This window comes from Numenius arquata, chromosome 11, assembly GCF_964106895.1.
Source record: "Numenius arquata chromosome 11, bNumArq3.hap1.1, whole genome shotgun sequence".
NCBI lineage: Eukaryota > Metazoa > Chordata > Aves > Charadriiformes > Scolopacidae > Numenius > Numenius arquata.
The window spans coordinates 3191252-3218239 of NC_133586.1; the positions used below are offsets into that span (position 1 = coordinate 3191252).

The 26988-nt window shown below is 49.0% G+C and overlaps 1 protein-coding gene across 1 annotated transcript in view; it reads left to right on the top strand.

Moving 5' to 3' along the window:
- Window positions 1–18885, top strand: part of IGDCC4 (immunoglobulin superfamily DCC subclass member 4) — a 100216-nt gene extending 81331 nt beyond the window's left edge. The window contains exons 12-20 of the mRNA XM_074156497.1: window positions 2716–2823; window positions 3577–3760; window positions 4440–4567; window positions 6574–6744; window positions 7254–7391; window positions 7880–7985; window positions 8993–9227; window positions 16351–16515; window positions 18355–18885. Coding sequence (XP_074012598.1) covers window positions 2716–2823; window positions 3577–3760; window positions 4440–4567; window positions 6574–6744; window positions 7254–7391; window positions 7880–7985; window positions 8993–9227; window positions 16351–16515; window positions 18355–18885 — 1766 coding nt within the window. The remainder of the gene's footprint in view (window positions 1–2715; window positions 2824–3576; window positions 3761–4439; window positions 4568–6573; window positions 6745–7253; window positions 7392–7879; window positions 7986–8992; window positions 9228–16350; window positions 16516–18354) is intronic.
- Window positions 18886–26988: the final 8103 nt, after the last annotated feature.

The following is a 26988-nucleotide window of genomic DNA, read 5'->3' on the forward strand; positions in this document are numbered from 1 at the left end:
GTGTCTCTGCAGTGTCACTGAAGCCAAGGCTCTTGTCCCTTGTCTTGTCTTGGTTTGGGGTGGCCTGAGAGACAAAACTCCTGTCCCACTGGTTGTTCCTGCAGAGCTCGATTTTGATTTCCTTATTTTCTTTGGGTTTTTCTTTTTCCCAGGAGCACAGCAGGGCAAGACAGGAAGCACTGTGTGGGGAGACAGCTCCTTTTGAGGCACACCTCAGACAGAGGTGGATTCTCTGTCCTCTTCTCTGTCTTTCAGGCTTCCTCATCCTTTGCCTTACCCCCAACATCTGCCTTCTTGATTTTGCCTTTGTCCCAGCTATCTCCATTTGAGCTGTCTGAAATAAAAGATGACTTTTCTGCCATGCTAGTGCTATCCTCTGGAGCAAACCATGTCTCCTTAGAGCGATATTGCTAATGACATGCCTTGTGTCTTGTCTGAGAGGTATGTTCTGAAATCCTGTGAGAGAGGTGGGCAGCTGTTTAAAGGCACAAAAGAAATAGAGCAATTTCACAAGCCCACAAAATCAAAAGGAAGCCATCCTGAATCACCAGGAAGGCTTTTCCCTGAGAAATTCTCATTCATTTCCATCTACATTCTAGCAGTTTAGTCTCTGCAATGGTGTGCAACTACCAGGGCCGTAATTGCCATGAAAAATAAACGGTAAGGATCTGATCCTGATCCGATCCTGTCTTCCACATTCCCATGAAGGAGGAGTGCATTCCTCTGGGAGTGACTCCCTGGAGATCAGGGTATTTTCCCACTTACAGGAAAGTATGGCATATGGCATCTGGCCAACATGAACACCTTGAAAAACTGAATGAAACAACATATTTAGCGTATTGGATATATTACACAGTCATCCAGATTAGTGATTTGAAATGATCTGGACTGGATTATTCTGCTTATATTTAATGTATGATGGAATGCAGTGAAATACATCTGTTTTCGTGCTGCCTACTAGCTTCTTGACAGCTTGATAGAGCTTTATGTCTGCATGTTCTAAGAGCTTGAACATCTGGGCCTGTGTATGAAAATTGAAGCCAAGCCTCTGACCGGGAAATCCAAAATAACCCTCTTTTCAGAATGTGAATTGCTTGATCTTGTAGTAGAGCTCCTCTGGCTTCATGTGGAAGTGGCTGCTGTATTGATCCTACCCGGGGATGGAGATGGAGGACTTGTCCTTTCCTTCACTTCATTCTCCAGCAGGAGCTGCCCACAGCTGGGTCACATCTGTGAGCTCTTCCCCATGGTTTTGGATCGCGTCATCTGCCGTGAGCTCGTGTCCCAGTGAAGCCCAGCCAAACGCTCAGCCAGGAGGCGGAGTGTGTGTCCTGGCGAGAGACGGGCTCTGGGGCTCTTTGTTCCACCAAGCCCGGGGTCTCAGCCATTTGGAAGTTGAGCACCCTTTGGCCTTTTCCCCCTTGTGTGGATTTGAAGCGTTTTCCTGTGGCTGGAGAGTGTGGAGATGCAGATCAGGCTGCCTTGGAGGCAGACAAAACTCTGTTTGCTTTTGGGATTCTTTCAGGGAGAAAAATGTGGCTGAACTGTTTTTATATTCTGAGCGCGAACATGTGTTGTGGAGCAGAGAAAGCCTTTGGTAATTGGTACCATTAGCCTCTGGGAGCGTAATCAGTGCAGTAATAATAAAATTGGCATCAATAAGAAAGGTTTTATTCTGCTTACGTTGTCTGGCAAAGAGAGCAGTGATCTGTCAGGGCAGGGAGTGAACGGGCACGTCCCAAATTAACAAACTTCATCAATGCGCTGCAGCCAAGGCAACCAAAGACAGCCTGGACTGCTCTCGCTGAGCTTCTGAATGGGCTGGCTGCTGAAGGGAGAAGCTTATTGGAGAACTTTGCATCTCCCAAGTTGTTTCCTTGATTAAACATCTCCATTAAAAAAAAACCCTCAGATGTTACTTAACACAGCAGAGGAGTGTTTCAGCTGAGGAAAGGCTGGAGGAAAGAGGGAAGTGAATTTTGGACCAGGGCAGCAGTGCTTAAGAGACAGCGCACCCTCTCCTGCAGCTCAGTTGGGGTCAAAGTGTGATGTTCCCCATGGCTGTCTGATGGACCCACAGGTTTCTGGTGTGGGTCTTGTGTGCGCTGTTGCTTTTCTAATTGCAAATCAAGAAACTCTGCTGTGGAGGAAAAATAGTCACTGTGCAACAAAAGCTGACAGTGACTTAACGGGGCATGTGAGGACTTGCTGGAAGGAAGATCCTCACGGCAGGGGATAAATCAGAAAGGACTTTAGAAATGGGAGGTGCATTTCGGAGAGGAGAGGGTGTCCGCGCTCCTCAGGAATAAGCAATGCATTGAGGGAGAGAGAGGAGTCATCGTGTGTAGGTTTCTTTAATAGTTTGCAAGGGAGAAAAATCAGGAGATCCCGAGATGATGTGCTACAGGCCATGACACTGGTTAACCCTTGGTGGTTGGGGTAAGTCCATTTGCTGCTGATAATTTCTGTAAAAAGTGAGGGGAGAATTAGAGAGCAGCCATGACGATACGTGCACCAGTTGTGAGATGGCATTTGAATGTGAAGCCTGTAAGAGGAAGGTGGGGGGGGCTCGCTGATGTATTTTAGCAACTACAACTCTGTTTAAGCTACTTCCATGGATGGTGAGAAAAGCTGGTCAGATCAAAGAAAACATGTCTAACTGGGGAAGGGTGGTGACAAAAATAACCCCGGACAAACCCTGATTGATTTTTCCAGCTCCTGGGAAACTCTATGAGGTGAAGCTGGTGGCATTCAATAAGCACGAAGATGGTTATGCAGCAGTTTGGAAGGGCAAAACAGAAAAGGCACCTGCGACAGCAGTAGGTGAGGAATGCCCTTCGTTTGTTGTCTGTCTCTTCTGCTTGGCATGTGGCTTCAAAGGAAGGGTAGAGGTAAAGTTACAGAAGATGAACAATACGAAAATGGAGAAGACCCCAGTATAAGGAAACGCCCTTTGACAGTCATTGCAAATAGCATTGGAGGAATTATCTCAGGAAGGAGAGAAAGGAGCAGAATATCCCCTTTCTCATTAGGGTGGTTCTTGTACTGGGTGTGGATGACCTTCACTGTGTTCCCTCTGTCCCCGATGGTGGCTCAGGGGTGGTCTTGGAAATGCCAAATCACCTGGGTTTCATCTCTTACGTTACAAAGAATTGAGAACATGAATTAGCAGCATGCCAGGCTTTGTGCAGTGTTAGAAAGAAAGTAAAAGCTCTGAAGACCTAGGCCCCTTTCTCAGCTCTGCCAGTTGGTTATGGGATGGTGAACAGTCTGGGTGTGGGCCTGTTGGGTGGGTGGCTTTGCAGCTGGCCTCCTGTGCTCCACAGTAGCACGCCACCACCTTGGTGTGTGGATCCTCATTGTGATCTTTCCCACACGTGAGGAAAAGCATGAACCGCTGCATGCACAGAAGGACTAAGCTGGGCATCTAGGCTTACGCTGGAGGCCACCATTATCAGTACAGACTTTACAACCTAGACCTATTTTATTCCTTGTTTTCTGTGTCCATGGTGACTGTCCCTTGCCTTAGTGTCACATACGTCTCCACGTCTCTTTCCTTTTTGTCTTGCACCGTAGATCCCCCTTTGCAGAAGGGTCCTCCGCTGCCTCCAGTCCAAGTCTATGCAGAGTCCAACAGCTCAACTTCCATATGGCTCAGGTGGAAGAAACCTGATTTCACCACAGTCAAGATTGTCAACTACACTGTGCGCTTCAGCCCTTGGGGCCTGAAAAATGCCTCTCTCGTTACGTACTACACAAGGTAAAGTGGGTTCATCTGCCAGGTATCACTCATGACAGTAATAAACACACGGCAGGGGGAACCTTTATGGAAGTTCCGGTGCTGAGCAAAATTCTGGGTGTTTCACATGCTGGAAAGGTCTGCCTTGGTCACAGGTACATTCAGAGCTGGTGAAATGTGGCACTGAGACTTTTTCATGACTTAAATAGCAGGGGATCCTTTACAGACTGGTCTTTGCATCTTCTCTGCTCTGATCGGACCTTACATCCTCGTTTCCCTGTTAATAACAAAGCCAAGTGAAATTACGGCCATTTTCAAAGCATTCGTGATTTGTGAGATGGTCCTCACAAGTTTGGTTTAAAAATTGCTAGAGTTTAAGCAGTTATAATGATTTGGGGATGTATTTTAAATCCGGATTCCTGAACGGGTTTTCAGCCTATAACCAGGCTGTGTGTTCAAGCTTTTCTCTGCAAGTTCATCAAAAATGGTCCTGGAGGCTGGGAACCTACTTTGCTCTGTAGCTGGGACCTGAGTGCTCTTGCATTCACGTGACTGCAGGAGATGAAGCGTTAGATGAAAAATCAAATACTGTAGGATTTAGGATAATCTCTTACAGTGCTTCTGGTAAGCTACCAAGGTGGCAGTTGGTGGGAGAACCATCCAGTGTTCATGGCCTTGTGAATATGTCCTTTTTCGGCAGCTCGGATGAAGACATTCTCATTAGTGGGTTGAAGCCCTACACCAGGTATGAGTTTGCCGTGCAGTCCAATGGTGTTGGCATCGATGGGCCCTTCGGCAGTGTGGTGGAGCGGTTCACCCTTCCTGACCGTGAGTATTTATGGGAATTGAATCCTGATTTCTCCTGGCTTTTCTTGAATCTCTGTCAAATCCCTCCTGATGTGTCCCTGAGAGATGTGATGATCTCAGATCACCTCCAAGCTCTGGTGCCCCTGAGTACTTAAAAGGCCGAGAGGCGCCAAGCATCCCCGTGGCTTTCTCAAGCCCATTGAAGGAGTGGTCCTCCATAAACAGAGATGAGCACAGAATCATAGAATGGTTAGAGTTGGAAGGGACCTTAAAGATCATCGAGTTCCAACCCGCCTGCCATGGGCAGGGACACCTCCACTAGAGCAGGTTGCTCAAAGCCCCATCCAGCCTGGCCTTAAACACTTCCAGGGATGGGGCATCCACAACTTCCCTGGGCAACCTGTTCCAGTGCCTCACCACCCTCACAGTAAAGGATTTCCTCCTAATATCTAATCTAAATCTCCCCTCTTCCAATTTAAAACCATTACCCCTCGTCCTGTCACTACATTTCCTGACAAAGAGTCCCTCTCCGGCTCTCCTGTAGGCATGTAACAGCATGTTACTGTGGGATTAATTCTGGGTTCAGAGAAATCCCACTCATCAAGAAGAGCTCTGGCATTCAGCTTCACAGAACAGCAGTGATGGGCTTTGGAGGTGTGGTGTGTCCTGCTCCTAGCTGGGACTAGGATGGAGAATCACAGAATCACAGAATCACAGAATCACAGAGGTTGGAAGGGACCTTTTAAGATCATCTAGTCCAACCAATGAAAAAAAAACAAACAAACAAACAAACAAACAAACAAACACAACACAAAAAAACAAAAACAAAAACCACCACACACGCAACCCACACACACACCACCACACCACCCAACACTAATCCATATTCCCAAGCACTATGTCAACTCCTCTCTTGAATACCTCCAGGGATGGTGCCTCAACCACCTCCCTGGGCAGCCCATTCCAATGCCTGACAACCCTTTCAGTAAAGAAATATTTCCTAATATCTAACCTGAACTTCCCCTGGCGCAACTTGAGGCCATTGCCTCTTGTCCTATCATCTGTAACTTGGGAGAAGAGACCGACCCCCGCCTCTCTACAGCCTCCTTTCAGGTACTTGTAGAGAGCAATAAGGTCTCCCCTCAGTCTCCTCTTCCCCAGACTGAACAACCCCAGCTCCCTCAGCCTCTCCTCGTAAGACTTGTGCTCCAGACCCCTCACCAGCTTCGTTGCCCTTCTCTGGACCTGCTCCAGCACCTCAATGTCTTTCCTGTGGTAGGGGGCCCAAAGCTGGACGCAGTACTCGAGGTGGGGTCTCACCAGTGCCGAGTACAGGGGGACGATCACCTCTCGGGTCCTACTCACTACACTGTTCTTGATACAGGCCAGGATGCTGTTGGCCTTTTTGGCCACCTGGGCACACTGCTGGCTCATGTTCAGCCTGCTGTCGACCAACACCCCCAGGTCCTTTTCTGCCAGGCAGCTCTCCAGCCATTCTTCCCCAAGCCTGTAGCGCTGCCTGGGGTTGCTGTGACCCAAGTGCAGGACCCGGCACTTGGCCTTATTGAACCTCATCCCGTTGGTCTCAGCCCATCGATCCAGCCTGTCTAGATCCCTCTGCAAAGCCTCTCTACCCTCCAGCAGATCAACACTGCCACCCAGCTTGGTGTCGTCTGCACCAAGAAGAAAGCAATGAGGAGCAGGGGTGCACTAGGGACATTCTTTCAAATATGACCAACATTGCGGTGTCAAAGCTGTGTGGCTTCATCAGTGCTGTCATGTTTCCCTTGGCTGGTTGGCCACAACGCCCTGTATTGGGCTCAGTAGCCTCCCCGCTGCGCTCTCCACAGCTTGTTTGGAGGAGATGTATGGCCACCCAGGTCACTGGGGATTTTATGCTTGAAAACAGGACCGTGGCACCGCTGAGAAGGGTTCACAGAAGACACAGAGCAGTCATCATGCCCTTCAGGTGCAATGCTGCTCTTCTCATTTCTGCTGTTCATGCCGGGTCTTTACTTTTCTCTCAGGTCCCTCAACCCCTCCATCTGACCTGCGGCTGCACCCGCTCAACCCCTACGCTGTCCAGGTGCACTGGTGCCCCCCTGCTGAGCCCAATGGCATCATCGTGGAGTACCTCATCCTGTACAACGCCAACAACACGCAGCCTGACGACATGTGGACCTTGCTGACGCGAGAAGGTGAGCCTCCTCGAGGTACCATAATACCCCACCAGGTCCTCCTCCTCCTGCCACCTTCCTTGCCTTCAGGGCCATGGTTATTCCATCTGGCTGCCCTGATTTTTGACTCACTTTGAGCACATAAACATTCAAGAGCTCATGCTGCCAGCTTTCTTGGAGCATGTGCTAGGCCTTGCTCCTGGTCATCTAGGAGAGTCCAGGGACAGGATTACTGAGAAATCATGCAAGTCTAGGGCTGAAATAGCCATTACCATCCAGTAAATATCCTGCAGATACAGTAATTCCCAGGAGAATGTATGCCAGCAACACCACGTACACTCTGTAGCGTCAGCTCTTTAAGCAGCAAGTTTGTTAATACCAAAGAGGTGTATGAATAACCTCTTAGAGCTCATGACACAAAATCCCTCATTTCTGAGGGTCTAACAGAATTCCACTGTGGCTTTGCCGCAGCCTGTGAATACTCTTGACACTGCATATTTTAAACCTCTTTTGACTTGCCTTTTTATTAGGAAATATCTTCAGCACTGAAGTGCATGGCCTGGAAAGTGATACCAGATACTTTTTCAAGATGGGAGCAAAGACGGTTGTGGGCTCTGGTCCCTATTCAAACGTGAAGGACGTGCACACCCTCCGGGAGAAGTTGTCTGGTAGGAATTTCCCCCTTGTCCTGGTGCAGGAAGCGAGTCGCTTAGCTGAAGACCGTGATTTGTCAGCAGCGGCATTTCTGTTTGCCGAGCAATGGCCCGATGTCACCGCTCAGGCTGAGAGATGTGACTGTGTGTGGGCCAGTGCAGAGGGTCACGGCAAGGTCCTCAGACGTGCGGCTCCACAGGCAGCTCCAGAACCCATCCCCCAGAACTTCGTCTCTCTTCCCCATCCCAGCTCCTGTGGAAGGGCACGTGCAACCTGCATCTTGCTGCCTTTCTGCTAGACCTGCGTAGCGTGAAATTAATGAATGTGCATAAATGTCACTTTGCTTTAAGCTTCTCTAAATGATCACTGCCAACTAATCTTCTTCCTTTATGCGTATAGAGGCATCACTTATTGGTTTTAGTGAAATGGTGCTTCTCTGGACGTAAGATACTTTGTACCTTCTTCCTGCTTGCAGCTGAAATATCTGTCCTTCCCCTTCTAGATGTTCTGGACATCCACTCTGTGACGGGAATCATCGTGGGAGTCTGCCTGGGGCTGCTCTGCATACTCTTCTGCATGTGTGCCAGCTTCCGCAACAGCAAGCAGAGGTAGGTGTCACCTCGCCTTCGCGGGAGGTGAAGGAGGCCGATGGGGAAGGAGAAAAAAAACCACTGTGAGCATCTTCCCTGTATTCAGCTGGGCTGTTTGGGACGTGGTATGTGACATCAGTTAATACAAAGATAGAGTCTTAGGAGTGCTAGCTAGCTCAGGAGCATATTTAGTGTGATCTTTTCGCTGATGTATTTTCTCAGTAATTTCTCTCTGATTTGCTTTGTTAGACTAAGAGGTTTTTTTACAGAAGAAAAAAAATACCAAGAAAAGGGAGAAAACCACTATTTGCCAGATTGTTACCTGCATGTGTTAGTGTGGACAGTATTACGCTTCTGAGGTCAGACAGCTGTAAGGATGTTTGGAAAAGGTTTGTTAACTTCCAGTTGGGAAAATGATGAAAGAATTCCCAGTGACTGACAGACTGGTTTAAGGTGGGTTGGACTGGGTCCAAGGCCCCCGGCTGTCCCAGGGGTCTCAATCCAGCCACAAGCATTTGGACAGACCGTGATTGGAAAACAGCTTATTAGTTGTTGAGAAGAGCTTTGAGCTGGCAGCAGATCTCAGGACTAGTAACAAGAAACTTCTGAAGTCTCATCCTAACGTGGCCACCAAACCTTTCCGTCCTGTTGCGTCTCTTACCTGTGAAGCAGAGATGACAGGACTGACACATGTCCCCAGGGGCGGGGGTTAGAGAGCGCTTGCTCTGGTGCTGGGACTTGTGTTGTCTGCTGGTAAGGGGAGCGGTGGCATCCAGCACCGTGCTTTGTGTGAGCTCTAGGGTTAGTGAAGGTGGTGAAGAGATGCCTCTGAGGAGAGGTTACTGCAGCAAAAGCTGTAACTGTAGGATGTGGATGGAGTATCTCCTTCCTCAGCAGTGGCTTGGGCCTGGTCACTTCCACAAGGACAAGCTAAGTGACTTGGAGGGGATCACGGTCCGTGGCTGTTGGGGACAGAGGAAAGTGAGGCTCACGAGAGATGTCACCTCTTGCTTGTTTTCCCTCAGGGAGGCTCTACCAGGCCTGGATTCCCAGGCAGCCGGCAACCACACTTACTACCACCGGAGCAGGCAAGGGGTGGCAGCTCCCAGTGCCACCTCAGATTCGCATGAGCTGGAGTCCCTCATGTCACCGCTCCCAGAGGATGCACCTGTGCCCCTGGGGGACATCACAGAACTGACAGAAGTGCACAGCCTCATCCACACAAGCCTCCCTGAGGACGTCCTCCATGGGAAGAGGAAGGTAAGGACCCGTGCATGGTGGCTGGGCTCCCACCCTAGGCAAGAGCCTTTGCTTGGTCTGTGGTTGATGGAAAGTCAGGATCTGATCTTGTCCTGGCTCTGCAAGGTGCTGTTAGTCCAGGCCACAGGCTGATGCTGGGCAGCCATGCTTTTCCCTCTCTGTAAAACCTACTGGCTCCGTCTTGGCTGTCAGATCTAAGTTTGGGATCCCAGTGCCATCTACCACCCCTTTTCACCTCCTGGGACAGTGACCCTTCGTCCCTGGAGAAGCAGTTACCAGACTTTGGGCTGCAGAAAGCTGCTCTTTGCTGTGGCATAGAAACGGTGTAAGAAAGTGTGATGTCCAGAGTAGATCCTCTGCCTCCCAGGATACTCTTTTGCTTAGAGTAAAAGGAGCTTTGTCCATAAATGCTGGGTTTGCTGAAGCACTCTTGAAGATACACAAAAGATGAAATTGTGGTTTATTTGTGAACCTTATTTTTTGAAGCAGTCTTTTCCTGCCCTCCTTGGTTTGCCTGACATTGCATTGTCTTTCACTCCTCTCTGCCCATTTCCTCTCTCAAGCTCGCCTGAAACATTTCATTCCATTAGGGAACCTTTAATTGGCCTAATTTAGTTAATCAGTTTATGTCTCTCTTTGTAGCCCAGGGAGAGCATGTAAAGTAATTAGGAGGTTCAGTAAAACAAATGCATTGTGAGCGCATGGGATTTCATGTTTGCATCAACGATGTGCGCGCGTGTCACCGGAGGGAAGGTGAGTTCAGGATACCTGGCTCACCACGAGACAAGTCCTTGCTGCTGGTGGTGGTGGTGTTGTTGGGTATGGTCTTCTGGAAACCCAACGTCTTCTGCTGGCTTTAATAGTCTTGTGAGCTGAAGCCGTGCTCTTGGCCGTCCCCACGTGCCGTGGCAGATGAGCGCTCAGCTGAAGGAGAGGGAGGTGGTTTGCAGCCAAGCCGCATCTACGGGTTTCGGTGGAATGTTGCTGCCTGTCTGGACCCAAGCCGAAGAGTGTGAGGAATTTCCTACAGCTCTTTCTGTTAAATAAGGAACAAATGTTTTCAGTGATGGTGACTTACCCTGAGAACAGGTCGGGGCGGGGGAAAGTTCCCTCCCTTGGGAGACCTTTCTGGGGGCAGCATATCCAGATCTCTTCCAAAGCAGTGATCCTCTCTGCAAAGGTTTACATGAAGATTTTCACGGGTGCAGATTTCTCCACGGGCTGGAGAGGGCAGTGCCAAGGCCTGGCTGCTCGGGGCTTAGCCTGGGAGCGTGGGGCCCCCAGCGTCTGTGGCAGAGGCTGGCAGTGCCAGGCAGCAGAGTTATGCTCAGATATCAGAGCTTCGGGGAGAAGGGCAATTCTGGCTTTAGTGTCTCTGCCTCCCTAATTGCATGGGGAAAGGCCACCGAGAGTTAAATTCACTGAGGATTTTTGCCAGCAGAATAAAGAGCTTGTTTTTTTGATGGATGTGGGTAGGGAAGCACGGGTCGCTGAGGAGCAGTCGCACGCAGCCACCCGGAGAGCAGCATTGTCACCCGTGTGACCTGGCAGGTGAAGTAGAGCTCGAGTGGTGACCGGGAGCAACAGGCTGTCGTTGCTGGGAGTGGGCACTGGAGGGAGATGTACTCCCACGCAGGAGACCCTGCTCCCTCCACTGCCCAGTTCCTGCTGGAAGTGCCACCTGAGCCAGCCCTGAGCACCGCTGCATCCTCCCTGTACTCTGACATGTATAATCAAGGGTGGAAAGACTCAGGCCACAAACATTTTTATGCTGCAGTTGCCAAGAGGCCACACGTCTGGATGGCGACGGGATTTTACCTGGCTGGGTGGGCAGGGAGTTGGGCAGGTCTCACAAGCACGGCCAGACCAGCGCGCACACACCAGGTCCCCACAACAGAGGTAAATCAGAGTGAGGTGAAGCTGGGGGGGTGTGTATCTCCCGGCTTGTAGACAAAATGCTACTAGCCAAGGCCCAAGAGTGGGTTGTGGGTTCCTTGGGTTGTCTTATGAGCTGCAAATAGTGTCTTCCAGTGGCCGTTTCAGCTGGGCTGCCAAAAGCCCTCAGGGACCCTGCCTGGAACTGCGTGCTGCTGGGAGCTTTGTACCCCACAATGACCAGCCTCCTTTGTTGCCTTCTCTTTTCTTTTCTCGTGCTGTTTGTGGTTAGGGTTGTGAAAACCCACAGCAAGGAATGTGATGGAGCCACAGGAAAGAGAAAATCCTTGTGGGAGGAAACTTCTGGTCCAGCCTGGCAAGGGGAAGCTCCCCAGGGTGCTCTAGGTCGCGAACTATCAGTTGCAGTCCAAGTCAGTGAAGAAAGGGAGTGAGAAATGCCTCGAAGATCCTTTTTATTTAACAGCATATCATGTCACCACAGAGCTCAGATGTTGGCTGGGACAGACTCTTACTCAGAATGCTGCCGCTGCTGTTGGGCAGGTTTGTGTAGCTGTGATGCCAAGGAACTAGCAGCTCCAGGCCTATGTGACCTTCTCCAGTTGCCTGCTGGGCCCTCTGTCCTCAAGTTACGCTCCTGAAACTTGTTTTGTGTTGGCTGGTAGCACTTGCCGTTAGCGGTGGCAATGAGAGCTGCTCCCATGCTTGCAGGCTTTTCACGTGCTGGCTCGTTCCTTAGCATTTCATGGATTATTCTTTATTGGTTTTATTCTTAACAGCAGCCAGAGGCTCCAGTGGAGATTGGAGGCTCCGTGTTGTTAGGAGACGTACAAGCACAAAGAAGGGACTGTCCCCATGAGTGACTGTCATTTTTTAGGTGTGGGGACTGGAGAACAGTGAGACTGAGGGCAAGAAGTCTTTGACAATGCTGAGACTCGAACTGACTCCTGCAAAGAATTGCAGGGAAGGGTTTTGAGAAGTCCCCTTATGTGTTTTCAAGTCAAGATCACCAGTTCCTTCAAATGTAGGGCTGTGATTCCTCTCGAGCTGTTACAAGCAATGCTGGGGGTGCTGGATGGTGCAAGTGGAAGGTGGGACATTCTTTGTGCCACTGGAGAGCCCATGGGAGCCCTCTGGCCGCTCTGCTCCTGCTTGTGGGACAGCAAGATGCTGCTGTGGCCGAGCTGTTGGCACGGGTCCCCTCTGGCCAGCTGACAGCTCCATGGGGCAGGAGTGTGCTCGGCCATTTAGTGGGCCCTTTTCCTTCCTTTCTGGGGTTCCCCAGCGGTCACACGTGAGGTTTTGTAAACACACTGACAAGTGATTCTCCTCTCTTACTCTCTTCCCCTTTCAGGTGACCCCCAGACCGATGCCCTCAGTAGCCCGTGCTATAAATGACACTGTAACGCACGGGCTGTGGTGGTGCAGCTCTGCTTCCCCTGACAGATGGACTGAGGATGATAAAATGGCTCTGCTCCAGACATCTCTGTCACTGCTGCTTTTGGGCCAAGCAATTTAGGGGGTGGGGGAGAATGTTAAAAAGCATCTGCTTTCCATGGAAGACTTCAGCTTTTCATTGAATGAAGCCAAACCCAAGCGTTTTGGCTTGGAAATGTTTGCGGTTATGCTTCTTGCAAGCTGGATCCTTCCTTGCTTGCTGCCCGTGCTCCTTCCCTGTGGGCCTCCTCCCCACGAGGACTGCATTTCCCATGAAGCATCCCAATGACTTTGAGAGCAAAAGCTGTAACGCATCAGGGAACTTGGATCTACCCGGGTTGTTTGTCATTTTCGTGTTGAAATTTTTCTGTGTGGAAAAAAAAAAAAAAAAAGTCCTAATGTTTTCTGAAAAGTTTTAGATGAGGGCTGTGCTGCCGTTGACAGCTGGCGGAGATTCTCCTTTATCTGGCGGGGGGAGAGGTCTGTGTTATGTTGTGTCTTGTTTAGAAGCCCCGCTACGGGCAGGGATGCTGTGTGTTTGCGTGGCATGGAGCTTTCCCACTCCCAGCAACGAACCCTTTTTCTCCGATGCGACACCCTTAAAAGCTGGACACATCCGAAGTGTCCCCAGCCTTGTTCTCCAAAGGATTTCAGGCTAGTTTAAAGAACCGTCCTCATAAAACAGGGAAGGTTTCGAGATCAACGTTTCCTACACGTTCATTCTCAGCTCATATATTCGCATGAAATCATTACTTGTCACTGAGAAGGTAACGTGATCTAGGCACATTTTTACCAGTTGGAGTTTCTATAAAAAGGCTAAAATGAAAAGGCTTGTTTGCTTTGATAAGGATTTAGCTGTAATGGAAACACCTTTTACTGGAAGATGTTTTTATTAGTTTTCATTCTTGTGTTTGCAGTGAACTGACAAAGGGATCTTTCCCTCTCTAAATTAGTATTAGATTGACACTCCTTGCCCTCATTACTCTGTTGTAAAAACCAAAAGGACATTTCCTTGTCTTCCTTCAGCCATTCACTAGTCCCCATCGAGTAGAAAGAAAAAGTATCATTTATTACAGCAAAAGGTACAGCTTAAAAAAGCAGAGAAGCTTTCAGGCACACAAGACCTTCTTCGTGTCTGTGATGAAAACAGACCTCGAGTTAATTGCCAGAGCCCAACCTTAGACACTAAGCCCCAGGAGGGATTTATTTTTTTTTCCTCTCAGACATAATGTGCTTGAACAACATGTGGGATATAGGCCATGTTGTGTGGCTGATGGTTTTTTCTGTTTGTTGAAAGTTGCAAACTGGTACAAAACAAGTTTGTTCTTCGTTGCAGCCAATTTCAGCCAGAGCCGAACAGGCTGTTCCCAGAGTCATCAAAACCTATGTAAACATGGCAGATTGACGTTTCCGCTAACAGATGGTCCTTTGGGGATTGCAGGAGAGCTGCCTGTTTCTTTCCACGTTTTTTGGTATTCACAAGATGCCTGCAAGAAGGTTTTCAAGTTTGCTCTGTGTGTGTGTGTGTACGCATACGATGCTCAGATCTTTCTGATGGCAAATACGCATGTGAGCATCTATAATAGGACACACATTTGTGTGCGTGTGCGCATATTTGTGTAGGTTCAAAGCTGAAATTTCCAGGCAGTATTTGCTCAGTAACGTATGTTCCTTGGAAAAGGCGCAGAAGCCATCAGTCAGCGACGTAGCTGCGGAAAGCCTTTCAGATGGCAACAGAAGCGAATTGAACATGTTCCTCGAGTGCTCGCGTGTAGTGATATTCCTTGTTGTGAGCTCTGTATGATCGCTTGGTTGGTTTCTTGCTATTAAACGGTAATTTAATGATTGTCCACTTAGAAAGGGAGCAATTAGGGAATGCTCTTGGCTCAGAATATATTGTTGAGGATTTCAGAGAGAGGAATGGTAAAGACGCTGCCTCCAGCATCCACTTCTAAATTAGCAAATGCTTGATACCCAGAGTGCTGGGTTCAGACATCACTGTTCTGCAGGGTCCTGTCCTGTAAATGAGGCCTTTTCTACTTGTTTTCTTAAGGTTTGATCCTGAGGCAGCAGCAAAGCTCCTATGGCTTGGTGTTAGAGCTGGGATGTAACGCTGCTCTGCCTCCCACGAGGTGTTGAGCCCCTTGGGCACTGAAGTTGGGGTGGACAGAGAGTGCTCGGGAAAGGCTCCGGCAGCTCTTCGGCGCATACATGAGCGCTTTTAATGTGCCTTCTGCCAGCACCGACAGCACGAGGTAGCATTTGCTTCTTGCTAAATTGCTGACTTAGGAATGCCTGGCTCACATACAACATCTGGTCGTGTATTTCTACCTAATTTCCAGCCAGATGGACCGAGGCACAAGGAGGTCAAATGACTCACGCAAGGTCAGGCTGATGTCAGAAATCTCCTTGCCATCTCGGCTGGACTCGTGCTACGTTGGCTGTTGTTGGAATAGGTCTGGCCTGTGTAAGTAACGTCCACATACGCAGCGCAGAAACCTGGGTTTCTCCTGCCTGACAGCGAGCAATAGGTGGTTAGTGGGTTTGAATCGATGCGCTGTTATATCTTCACCCTACACAACCGTCCTGCTCACACCGCCAGTATTCTGTGTGCACACTCGCAGTTGTGTCAGGTTAGGGTTTTCTCCTTCCCTTCAGCCTTGCGTCGTCCTCTCTCTTCTATCCAGGCAACGTGTAACATCCGTGGAATGAGCCCAGAGATAACTGGCTCATGTGTGCCTTAAATCTGAGCGTGTGCCTGTGTGCATATATGTCTATATATTTGAGTCAGCAGCGAGGCTGAGCTCAGGTATACACAGGACAGCCCAATAAAATCAAAACCTGGAAAGAAAATACTTTTCTGCCTGTGAACTAATAGTCTGAGCTGTTAAATAACTTCAGCTCTTAAAGGCACGCATTTCCCATACACAGAGGTGTGCATTCAACAGTTTATTGCAAGGGGAAGCTGAGAGAACCCAGAACAAATTGCGTTCAGCCCATATAATTTAATTAGATCTACAAACAAGGTAACACTGGTTGCCCAGGGGATTTAAAGCTGAGCTAAGAATTGCTTGGTGGTCTGTTGCAAAAAAAAAAATTTAAAAAACCGAAGGCCCCCCGTTTTGTGCCTCTGTGTTGGTGGGGAATGGCAGAGTGTTTACCCAAGCCCTGGCTTAGAGCAGGAAATGTGTCTGCGCTGCAGAGCAAGCAGTTTAGCGTTGTCTTCAACTCTTACCTGAGCGCTCATGCCAGCGCAGGCAGGTGAGGGTCCTCCTCCGTGCTGCAGAGCATTGCTTGTGCCAAAGCAAATACTCTAATCGTTCTGCTCCAGCTTTCCACTGTCCCAGTTGCTTTCCAGCTTTGCATTGTTTTTCGGTAGGCTCGTGCTGCTCTGGGTTGTTTGTAGCTTTGCGGGGAGTTGTTTTCAGTGGACCTGTAAGCGATGGCTTGTGCCGTGATGTACCTGTTGGCCTAAGACTTGGAGAATCAGTGGAAAGGCCACTTTGGGTGCGAACCATCTGGCAGCTTTTATCCGCTTGCTCTGCACCAGGCCATGTCACAGAGCAGTGAAGCCTGTTGTAATGGGGTGACGGTGCCAGTCCGTGGCAGCATCTTTATTTCGATGCCATCAGAAGTGATCTCTGCATTTAACTTACGTCTTCTAACACCATAGTATTTTCCCCAACTCGAAATTGTCTTTTTTTTCAAGCTGCTTCTTGTTTCAGGTTTATGAGGTTAAGAATCTCTTATCTGTGATAATTGGATCTTTTCTCCTCCTAATTTTCTCCTGCAGTCTTCATGGAATAAATCAGCTAACCAGCCCTGGACAAACAGCATTGCCAGATATGGGGACACGATCACAAAGGAGCCTCTCTCTGCTGTGAACGGATCACTGAAGCTCCCTTCCAGCGCAGGACAGAAGCTTTTGTTACAGGCTCTGGTTTACGATGCCGTGATGGTGGGTGTCTTCTGATGTGTTGACTTGTGTATTCTGATGTGTTTTTTTCCATTTATGCTCCCCATCTCCCTTTCTCCTTTTTCCAGCACAGGAGAAAATATTTTCTTTTCCGAGCTAGCTTTAGTTGGCTGATCACGGGCTTTATTTTTTTTTTCCCTGGATATAGCAGTGTATGCCAGCGAGACTGATGGGATTTGAGTAAAAGCTGTTTGGTTTTTCCAAGCGTTGCTCAAAGCCTTGGTTCTCCCCTGATGGTCTGTCTTGACTCCAGCCAGCCCCTGAGGGCCTGTGCTGGGGGCTTGTTCTTTTGGTGATGGTCAAGTGGGCTCTGACAGCTCAGTTGTCAGTAGGATTGTGACAGTCCCGGTCCCTGAGGAGCCAGAGCCGGGCACCAGGAATATGCTTTGGGTCTTTGCTGTGGCAGCCTGCGAATGAGTGAGGAGCTGCAAGGCTCAGCACAGTCATTAAGATCTCCAGCGTGCTCGCCTGGAGGAGGTATTGCATTTTTGCCTGTAAAAGGAGTCAAAGATCAAGGGTTGATTTAAACTCCTTCTCCCGATAGGGTAGAGCAATTTCCACTGCACTTGTCTTTATGGGTGTGCGTGGATTGGGAGGAAATCCTGTTTCTGTTACTGCTTCTTTGCAATAAACATGCACTCCCGTGGTTGGGAGAGCTTGTACAAGGATCATGTCTGTGCCACAGTCCCAGCAAAGCGAGCTGACATCTGCTCAGATTGACTCTGTACCAGAAGATTTCTTTGGTATTATTGTTTAAAAAAGTTCATCCCCCACTTTCCCCCTCAGCAAATACTTCTATGTAACCTACCTATGTTTCCTTCCCAGATAGTAGTGTGAAAATCAATTATACACAGGATGTAATTAACATTGTGGATGGAGTTAAGACAATGTTTTACAACCCAATTACAGGGCACCGTTTACAGCACAGCTTTACCCATCAGAGTTTGTCAACAAAAGGAGAAAAGTGTTAAAATATGTAAATGATGCACAAAGTTGGCTTCAACAGGAAGCGCAAATTGCACGTGGGATATCTCACTTCCATACTTTGAATTGGCTTCTTGCTACAAAACCACACTCAGCCCAGAATCTGAGCACTGGTTGCCTAGAGAGCTCTATGTGAGCTTCCAGAATAATTTGCCTGTTAATTTATTGAATGATAATCAAGCAGAGTGACCTGCTTGTTATGCGGATTTGTGGACACCTGTATCCTAAACTCCACTTGAGCACTGCGGAGGAGAGCCAACCGGTTTCTTTCTGAATTAAAGTGCTTGAATTGACACCAACTTTTGCAAGCTGTGACCAGGACTCAAAACAAAAGTTTTGTGATAAGTAGCCAAAATTACACCAGGGCTCCCTTTGCTTTCCTGGTTTCTGTTGTGGATCTGTATCATGAGCTGTCTCAGAAGCCGGTTTTTTAGAGCGCTGCCCACTCGCCCTCTAGAAATCCAGCCCTTAATATGGAAACAGACTGGTGGGTGTTGAAAGTTGTGGTCTTTGGCAGAGGCTTGGGGGAATGCTTGCTCCAGCCTGCCAAGAAACCGCGGGCAAATCACTTCACTCCCTTGGGATCTTGCTTTCCCAAATGTAATATAGGAATAATGATCCTGAGGAGATTTGAGATGCTTCTTAAGACTGAGAAACATATCAAGATAATGCTTAATAGAGGCACGTGTACATCCCATTGCACTCCGTGGGATTTAAAAGGAATACATTTCAGTGCTTGGTTGGGTCACAGCATCAATTATCTGAATTTCGTTTACTTTAACTTTTTTTTTCTTTTCATTGTTTTTATTTTATTTTTTCCCACCTGTTTGTTAACAGAATGAAGCAAAGAAAAGCCATCCGCCAGCCAACCTCCACCAAGTGGAAGCAGAGGTCATCGTCCATTCTGATTTTTCAGCCTCTGACAGAGACTACGACTCCCAGCTGCACACTCTGGAGGGTGAAGAGACGGAAACTGAGGACCAGGAGCCTGAAGAGCTCCCCTCTGGAGAGCTGGCTCTTCCCAACTCTCCCAGCACCCAGCGGGATGCTACCCAAGGGTTGGTGGACCGCACGGGCGATTCTGAGGTTCGGCCCCAGGACGAGCTGTTAGGTACCGACAGAAAGACTAACGAAACAGAGGCCGTTTGCATCCGTGGGCTCACCAATGGCTTCCACAGGCACGGGGAAAGTCTGGATTCAGTGGAGAGCGGAGATTCGGACTCCATCCAGGAAGGTGGGGGGGATGTGCAGCCAGTCAAGTGCCAATCGCTTTCCCCAGCCCTGGAGGAGGCCCCCCTCTGTAGTAACTCTGGTTTAACCAGTTCATCCTCAGCATCTGAGAACATGGCAAGTGTCCACAATCATTAGAAGAGTGAACTAATCTGATTTTGATCATGGGAGAGCTAGAAGCACTAGTAAGGGCCTGTCCCTGGGAGGTACTGCGTGCCCTTGACTCACTGAGCCCAGCAGGAGCTAAGAAGGTGCAGCATCTCACCAGAACAGGAGCCGGCCCTGTCAGCTGTACATATCGCCCGCACCTACAATCAGCAGGTGATTGGAAAGGGCCCATCTTCTTCCCACTGAAGCTCATGAGTAACTTGGTTTTCATGGGAGCAGGATTAAGCTATCTGCCAAAGTCTGACGTGAAACCACGGCTAGAATAGACCCTTCCGCGTTAGACTGGGGCTGTCACTTCGCTGTAGTCCTCCAGGTGACCGGCGAGACGTCTTTTAAAGCTGGGATGAGGCAGGGTACACCGAGCGATTCTTCTCAACTCACTCTTCACCAGGGACCGCCTCGGCACTACCTACTGCCCGCAGCGTTGGGATGAATTTTGTCACAGGAGTCCCGCAAGGGGGTGGAAACCAACCCAAACAAATTCTGTGAGCTGTAACCACCAACCTTTTCTGCCCTCCCGTGGTTAAAAGGATTATAAGGCTCTCTTTGTACGCTACCGCAGTAACTATTACTAGCAGGCTGATGTAGTGGCCTTTTATTACACACTCTACGAGTGCCTCTAACAACTTGTACTATATAGAACCTTCTTCAGTGTCTGGGTCATTTCACCAACCTGGACTTTGTTTTACGTAGGTTCTTGTACCTAATATTTTAGGTACACATCTGTCCTTTTAATGTACAACATGTATTTTTATTTCCTTGGAACATCTTTATATTATTTAATTTTATAAAGTGGAGTAGTGTGTGGTATAGAGTAGCATTTTTACTACTTCTCTCTTTCTTTGTTTTTTTCCTCCCTAACAACACAACTACCTCATGTCTGTTGGAGAAAAAAAAAGCAGTAGATCTACTCTTTTGTTATAGTCCATTATAGGTTTTAACTTATTCTTATACTGTCTTTTTCTAAAGAATATGTTTGCACTGGTTGTTGACTCTTTTTTTTTTTAATGCCTAGTGCTGCAGATCTGATGTCTCTCTTGCTTTGTTTCTAAGTGTCGTTCTCCTACAGCTGGAGAAGTGGGTTGTGTTTCTCTGGAGGACTGTGTTTTGCAGGAGCTTGCCAAAGGAGAGTCCTTCAGTTGGAGGGATGTTGATCCATCCTTCCTTAAGAAGCTTATACTAGCAAAGAGAAAAAAGAACCAACAATTGCAAAAGTAACTTCTGATCTTGGGGACATCTGTTTCTTTGTTTTGTGCCCAAGTGGAGACATCTCAGATAATTTTGATATCCAGAGAGTGGCTCTTGGCCTTCTCTAAGCAGTGGACTTGCTGACTTGGGATGAACAAGTGAAATTTTCTAGTCACTTCTGACAGTCCTGGACAAAGTGCTTTGGTTTTCTTTCTTTTTTAAAGACCAGAGCACCACCAGAGCTTAAAAATTAAAAATAAATCTTCGCTCTTATACCAGTCAGTCTGGATTTATTACAGATAACGTTTGAAAATCATCTGGTTGACACTTCCTTGCTGGCGCTGTTTGCCTACTGCTGACGTGTCTCTCAGCCTGGACCTCTGGTGTGGGGTAAACTTGTGTCTACCTTGTCTTTAGCCTGTCTCTGCCCTGTTCCAGGCTTCAGAGTCTGATTGCGAAGGCTACAGATTGGACCAGCTCCTCGGGGGTAACAAGCGTGGGTAATTCTGCTCATCGGCTTGGTAAATGTTCAGCCTTCCTGGAGGATTCAGACATCTGGCCATTTGTTTATTAAAAAATGAGGGAAAAGATGCCCATCTCCCTCTTTTCCTACTGAAACTCCCCCAGAGCTATACGGGGAGCTGAGTGCTGATTTGTGGTGGTTTTTGTGGTGAAACATGGACTGAGATACCACCGCTTGCAGCAAGGAGAACCGTGTTCCACCAGCATCCTATTCCTGCCCCTGTTGTGAAGAGCCACAGCGCGCCCTGTGCTTGGAGCTGAGCTGGACCAGCCCATGTCCTTGTAATCCTCCATCAAACCCTGTTAGCACCGGCTCTTCAGCAGAGGAGTTGCCTCTGAGCCTCCCTGTACTCTGTTGGGAAGGATACTGGGATTTCCACCTCTCCCCATCCTACAGCGCCTCCTCCCAGTATGACACACCGTTCTGGTAAAACGGCTTTATTTCCACTCGTTTCACTTGCTCTGTTGCTCCAGCTGCTGCTTGGTATCTCGAGGAGTCTCAGAAATGCCGTTCCATGCTCTGAGGTGCTGTGACGCAAAGACTGGAAATCGGTGCCAGTGAGCCGGGTAGGCAGGAGTTAGTGCGTGTGCGCTACCAGAGCAAGGAGCTAGAAAGGCAAGAAATCATAACTGGGCAGGGGAAGTGTGTAATTAACCTCCAGAACTCACTGCTACAAGACTTTGAAACTGATGACTTAGCAGGGTTACAGATAAGGCGGTGAAGTGTTATTGCAGGCAATAAGGGCAATTCAGTTATATGGGAGCGGATGCAATGGCAGAGGTATAAACCCTCCAGCTGTGGGGTATCAGGCACCAGCTGCGGAGGGTGGGGGGGATCTCTGCAGCTAGACCTCAGTTTGCAGGTAGTTTCATGGAAGAGTCCTTGCCCTTCCCCAGTGACAGAACAGACCCTATACAAGCCATGTTGCCACTGCTGATGTGCGGAAGGAGGAACTCCTGGTGACTTACTTTCACCTCCAAAACCAAGTCATCGCCTGCCAACATGACAGCATGGCAAAGGACTGCTTTCCCTGAGCGTCTCAGCTGCTGGAGGGCAGCACCAAGGGGAGTGTGACTGTCAGTGGGCACAACCGGGGCACCAGAGTTCTCCTCTCAACTCCCTCTTGTGACACTATACCTGGGGCAGGTCACGTACCAGCCCTGAGCTTTCCATCCAGGGGCCTGCGGGCATAAAACGTAGTCCAGTGGCTGATTTAGGAAGTTGCCATGGTTTCTGGGGTGCTCCTTTGTATATGCACCCACTGCTTTGTCCGTACTGACCTTAGCAGTCATATAGCCACGGGGTGAACGTTGCTGATCTGCCTAAAAGCTGTCCCTGCCTGTCACCGAAGCAAACACAAGCAGTCACAGGGCGACACCGTTCCCCTGCATCACCTTGGGCCGATCATGAAATCACCAAGTTAGTTACATGCTCTGAGAGCTCTGGGGGAGATGCAGAGGAGTGCAAACAATTCTACTTATGCATCACAAAAATACTTTGCCTCCTCAACGCTGAGGCTTACTCTGCTCTCGTTACACCCCACCAAATTGTACCGGAGTGTGAAACTGCCCGCGTTTGGATGTCCGAGCGCTGTGGTGCCCGTGGTGTGCCAGACCTCAGCTGCAGAAATAAGGCAGTTCCCTCGGAACCAGGATATCACCCCTGACCGGCAGCAGCGAAGCTGTTCCCTGTAGGAACGTGTGTCCAGGCAGTGCTGGGTGGCCTTGGCTGACTCAGCTGCACCCCAGGTCCCTCCTGTCCCGAACGCACCTGGGACCTTTCAAGTCTCAGCTAGAAATGAATGGAAGAAGACAGAAAATACACATTTTTATGTGTAAAGCTGAAACAACCAGTGCATATATTTTTTTATCATGAAATAAGTAGCTTTCTTGCAGATTTCTCACAGACAACACAAACTGTTGATACCTTTAATTACTCATTGTACTTAATATATGTTCCTACACATCGGGCTCCTTTCTCCCTTTTCTTCCTTTCAGTAACACTAAAGATTATTGCTGTTCAACTTTTTGCTGGTGTATATTGTTTTACATTGTTAAAATGTCAGGTTTGTCTCACTGGCATAATTTTGTAGTATTAATGTTACCGTTTGGCTACACAACTGTATATTCCCCATGCTGCTGCGAGAGTCACAATTCTCATCCTTTTCTTTCTTTTAATTCCTTGTTACACGAAACACAACTCGGATAAAAATCTCTTTCGACTTTTTGTGGATTTGATTTCGTACTTAACAGACAGCAAAGTTCTGGTTTAAATAGTTCAGATGAGATAATTTATAATCTAGGTTTTGAGAATTTTTTACATTACTAGCTAACAGTCCTGAGATCAGCCCGTGAAATACGCTGTGTAAGAAAGCAACCATTTTAATAGAGCACTATATATGTTTTTGATCTCATTAGAAATAGATGTTTTGAAGGGATCATCGTGTCTTTTCTAATCAATACTTTTGTTAGAAAAGAGGTGTCTAGTCCAGCAGAAATCTACCACCTAGTTCTGTTACTGTATTCCCTTGCTTGTATTTTAAAATGAAATTTCATTTAATTTTCTACACAGTGCATAAGGATGTGTAACCAGAACTTGATCTCCTTTGAAGATTGTGTCTGTGTTTGGTTCCATGCTGTACCTAATTATAAATTTCTTTCTTCAGAGACTGTTCTTACTCCACAAATACTCTTTAGTGTTAAAGTGTAAGAAGACATTGTCCTTATATTCCTTAACTAATGGGTTATTAATAAAATATTTAAAAAAAAAAAAAAAAAAGAGTAGAATTTGTCTCACGATTCAGTCTGTTACAGCTCTTGCTCCGAGAGAATGTTGTCGTGGAAGAGGGATCCTGCAGCTGTGCTGGGAGTGGCTGGACCCTGGGAAATTTGCTGGTAGGTGCTGGGCCGTACCCTGTCCCTCAAAACATGGGGAGGGTGGCCGGGGACCTCTCTGCCTGCCTGGCTTTGTTAGAGAGGGACCTGTGAGGTGTCCCTGCAGTGTCACCCTGGCTGGAGATGTGTCTCGTGGTCTGGGGCAACCTGTGTGTGCATTTCCCAACAGCTCAAATCCAGCCTTGTTCTTAGCTTAGCAACTCACGTCTGGATGAATCCGAGCAAGACCCTGCAGCTGGAGCACCTTCCACAGCAGGGTTGTACCTCCCTGGTGGGAGCAGGAGCCGGGATTCACGCTGGTGCCAGTTCAGTGCCTGAGCTCATAACTGTGGAGGCTGGGAACGTGGGGTGATGTTCCTGGTTCTTTAGACTGCGCTTCAGGGATTTCAGGCGTGGGCAGAATTTGGGTTCATTAGGCATTTCTTGATGCTTATTTCTCATTTTTTAACAGATTCCTGTAAGAAAAATGAAAATAATAATAAATTTGTCCCATTTCATGCTTTATCTAGCTGGGGAATTTTTTAATGTCAAAACTAAGCAGAAGCATCTAGCAAACGAATGGTGAGACTGCTTTCGGGTGGCATGTGGGGCTGAACACTCAGTGGCCTGTGTCCAGCGAGACTGGGGAGAGGGTATCTGGCAGTGCCCGAGGACACACCGTTCACCTCCCGTGCATCTCCCTTTCTTCCCAGGATGCATTCCCTACTCGAGTAAATGGTTTCCATTATTACTCTATGCTGCCAGGACTACAGAGCCATAAAATCTCATTTTATCTGCGTTACAGAGGTAATAAATCTGCACTTAGCATAGTGTTCTCTGATAGTGGTTGAAGGAACGGGGTCGGGCCGCGTAACTCTGATGGGTCTTTCTCCTAATGACAGGTAACCCCATAAATGAGCAAGGAAGGACCTGGGGAGGGGGGTGAGTGGTGACTGCAAATCCCACTTCCAGCTCTCAGTTTGCAGCATGAGACGCTGTGGAGAGCCACCGTGACACCTGTGTCCTTATACAGCCAAAAAACAGGGGGGAAAGGGTTTCTGCTGGAGAAAGCAGCTTCCAGGAGTACATCCCGGGGCTGTCCCACCGCTGCCGGGATGGCTCTCAAGTGCCTCCGAGTGGGTGCCACGATTTTGGCTCCCCTCCCTGTTGCTCACTGGCCATGAAACAGATGCTAAAACCCCGCATGTACGTATGTAAGTGAAAAGCTCCCAGGCCGTTAGCGGACAGGGAAACCACAATTACACATAGAATAATAAATGGAGTGAATTCAGACAAGTTAATCTCCCGCTTCATCTGCCGAAACTGCTAATGGGGTCTTGGGGACCTCAGTTTGCAGTTAATTGGTGTAAATCGGGAGCGCTATCGGAGCTGATGGCAATTTGCTGTGCAGAGGGTGAGGGGCGAGCGACACCCTCCAAGGCTGGTGCTTGTGGAGGATCCCCTTGCGGAGAGGGAGGACAGATGGACGGACGGACAGACCCCGTGCCCCTCTGCGGGAGGGGGGACGGAGGGATGGAGCCCAAGAGTGCTCTGCAGGGAAAGGGTCTGGAGCCTCAGCTGGGCCTGGGCACTGCCCCTCCTGTAACCCTGCTGCTTTCCAAAAAAGCTCCAATTTCTGCTCGCAGTGTGATAAGCAAATTCCTGCCTCCAGTACAAAGCAACTTTTTTAAACCCTAATGGTTACAGAGGAGGACAGAAAACCATGAGTGCTCCGGGATTCCTGCTCTTGGGTGGCTCTAAGGGCCCCAAAACTGCCTTTCTCTTTAAAAATCTCATGCCTTTTCATGAGTCCTAATGTTTGGCAAGACCGACCGCACTTGTGATTTTTGGATGTGATACCAGTGATGTCACTACTGTCACTTGCAAGACACAGGGCTGAACTTGGTGATGTCCTGAACACGTCGGCTCCCGGATACTGCCGTTGCCCGTGCGTGGGAGCAAAAGCACCCGAAATCTGTGCTTCCTGGGGAAAATGCGCCCTGTAAAACACACTGTGCTTCATTTCCCTTGGAATTATTAATTCCCACAAGCCATCCTCGGTGCCGGCGGCATCCCGGGAGCTGCCACAGCGTTCCAGAAATGCTGGCGGGGCCCCGCGGCAGGAGCCAGGGAGGCGGCTGGGGAACAGGAGCAGGGCTGGTGCCAAAAGGTCAGGGACAGCGCCGAAATTCAGATGTTACCGAGAGGCTGATGGAGCCAGAGCAAATTCTTCCCCGGCTGAAAGCAGCCTCGTAGAGCTCAGCCCTCTGCTAAATGAGGGAAGCTTTAATGCGGAGCAGATGTAGTGACGTCTTCTTCCCTCGTTTGCCGACTCCAACGCGCTCGGGGTGCACCGTGAAGGGGAGACACGCATTTGCTTGGCTTTACAAAGGGTTTTTCATCAGGTTTCTGGGCGTAGTTATAGGGTTTAGTAACCCGGTCCGTCAAGCTCTGCTTTTATTCTGAAAAAAATAAATGAATTCGGAGCCACTTGGATTTTTTTTTTTTTTTCAGTTGTTTTTTTTTCCCAAACACCACAAGAGGCTTTGAGCTGTCGTTGAAGAGAGGAGTTTCACTGCTGCTGGTGGTGAGCGGGGGACTGGGCAGGATCCAGATATAAGGGCCACTTCGAGGGTGAGCTGCTTGGTCCAACATCTGTGTGACTGACCTGGGCAAGTCACCTTATGACGGCATTTAAAATAAAAAGCACTGGGATGAGCCAAGCTCTTCTTCATTCCTGTCCTCTGGGACTTCCCAGACGTGGGATCCCCTTGTGTATGGGCTCTGTGATCCCACCACCCTGCTTCCTGGGGGGACACCAGTCACCTCCAGGCACTGCCAACATTTTGTTCTTCAAAAACAAAACCCAGAAGTGAAACGCTTGGTGGAACCAGTTGGAAGTCGTGCTGTCTCATCAGCATTTGCCCTTGTTTTAATGCCAGATTTTGGGGATTAAGAGCAGAAAAGAGTCAGCTCCATGGCCTGGGGCAGAGCTGCACGGGCTCGGGGATGGGACTCTGCCCCGCTGTGGCAGACCAGGACACCATTGCCAAGATCTGGTCCCTTTGAGCAGTGACAGGTGGGAGGGAGGCCCTCGGGCAGAGAGCAAGGCAACGTCTTCCCATATCATTACCACAAGCTTGGGAAGGAAGGTCTGGCGCTGGCTGCCACCTCCTGGGCATGGTGAGGCCGGGCATTCCCAGCTGGACCCCTGGAGGGCTTTCCTGCTCTGGGGGTCCGCAGCACCCCATGGGGCTGGGCCTGAGGGAGGCCATGAGGGGGCATCAGGGAGGGAAGACCTGTGAGCGGGCACCGGTGAGGGGGAGCCCTGTGATGGGAGACCGGTGAAGTGGAACCAACGATGGGAGATCCGTGACGAAGGACCCATGAGGGAGCTCTGGTGACAGGGCTCTGTTGAGGGGCGCCCCGTGAGGGGACTCTGGTCAGGGGAGCCCCATGAGGGGGCACTGGCCAGGGGAGGAGCCCTGT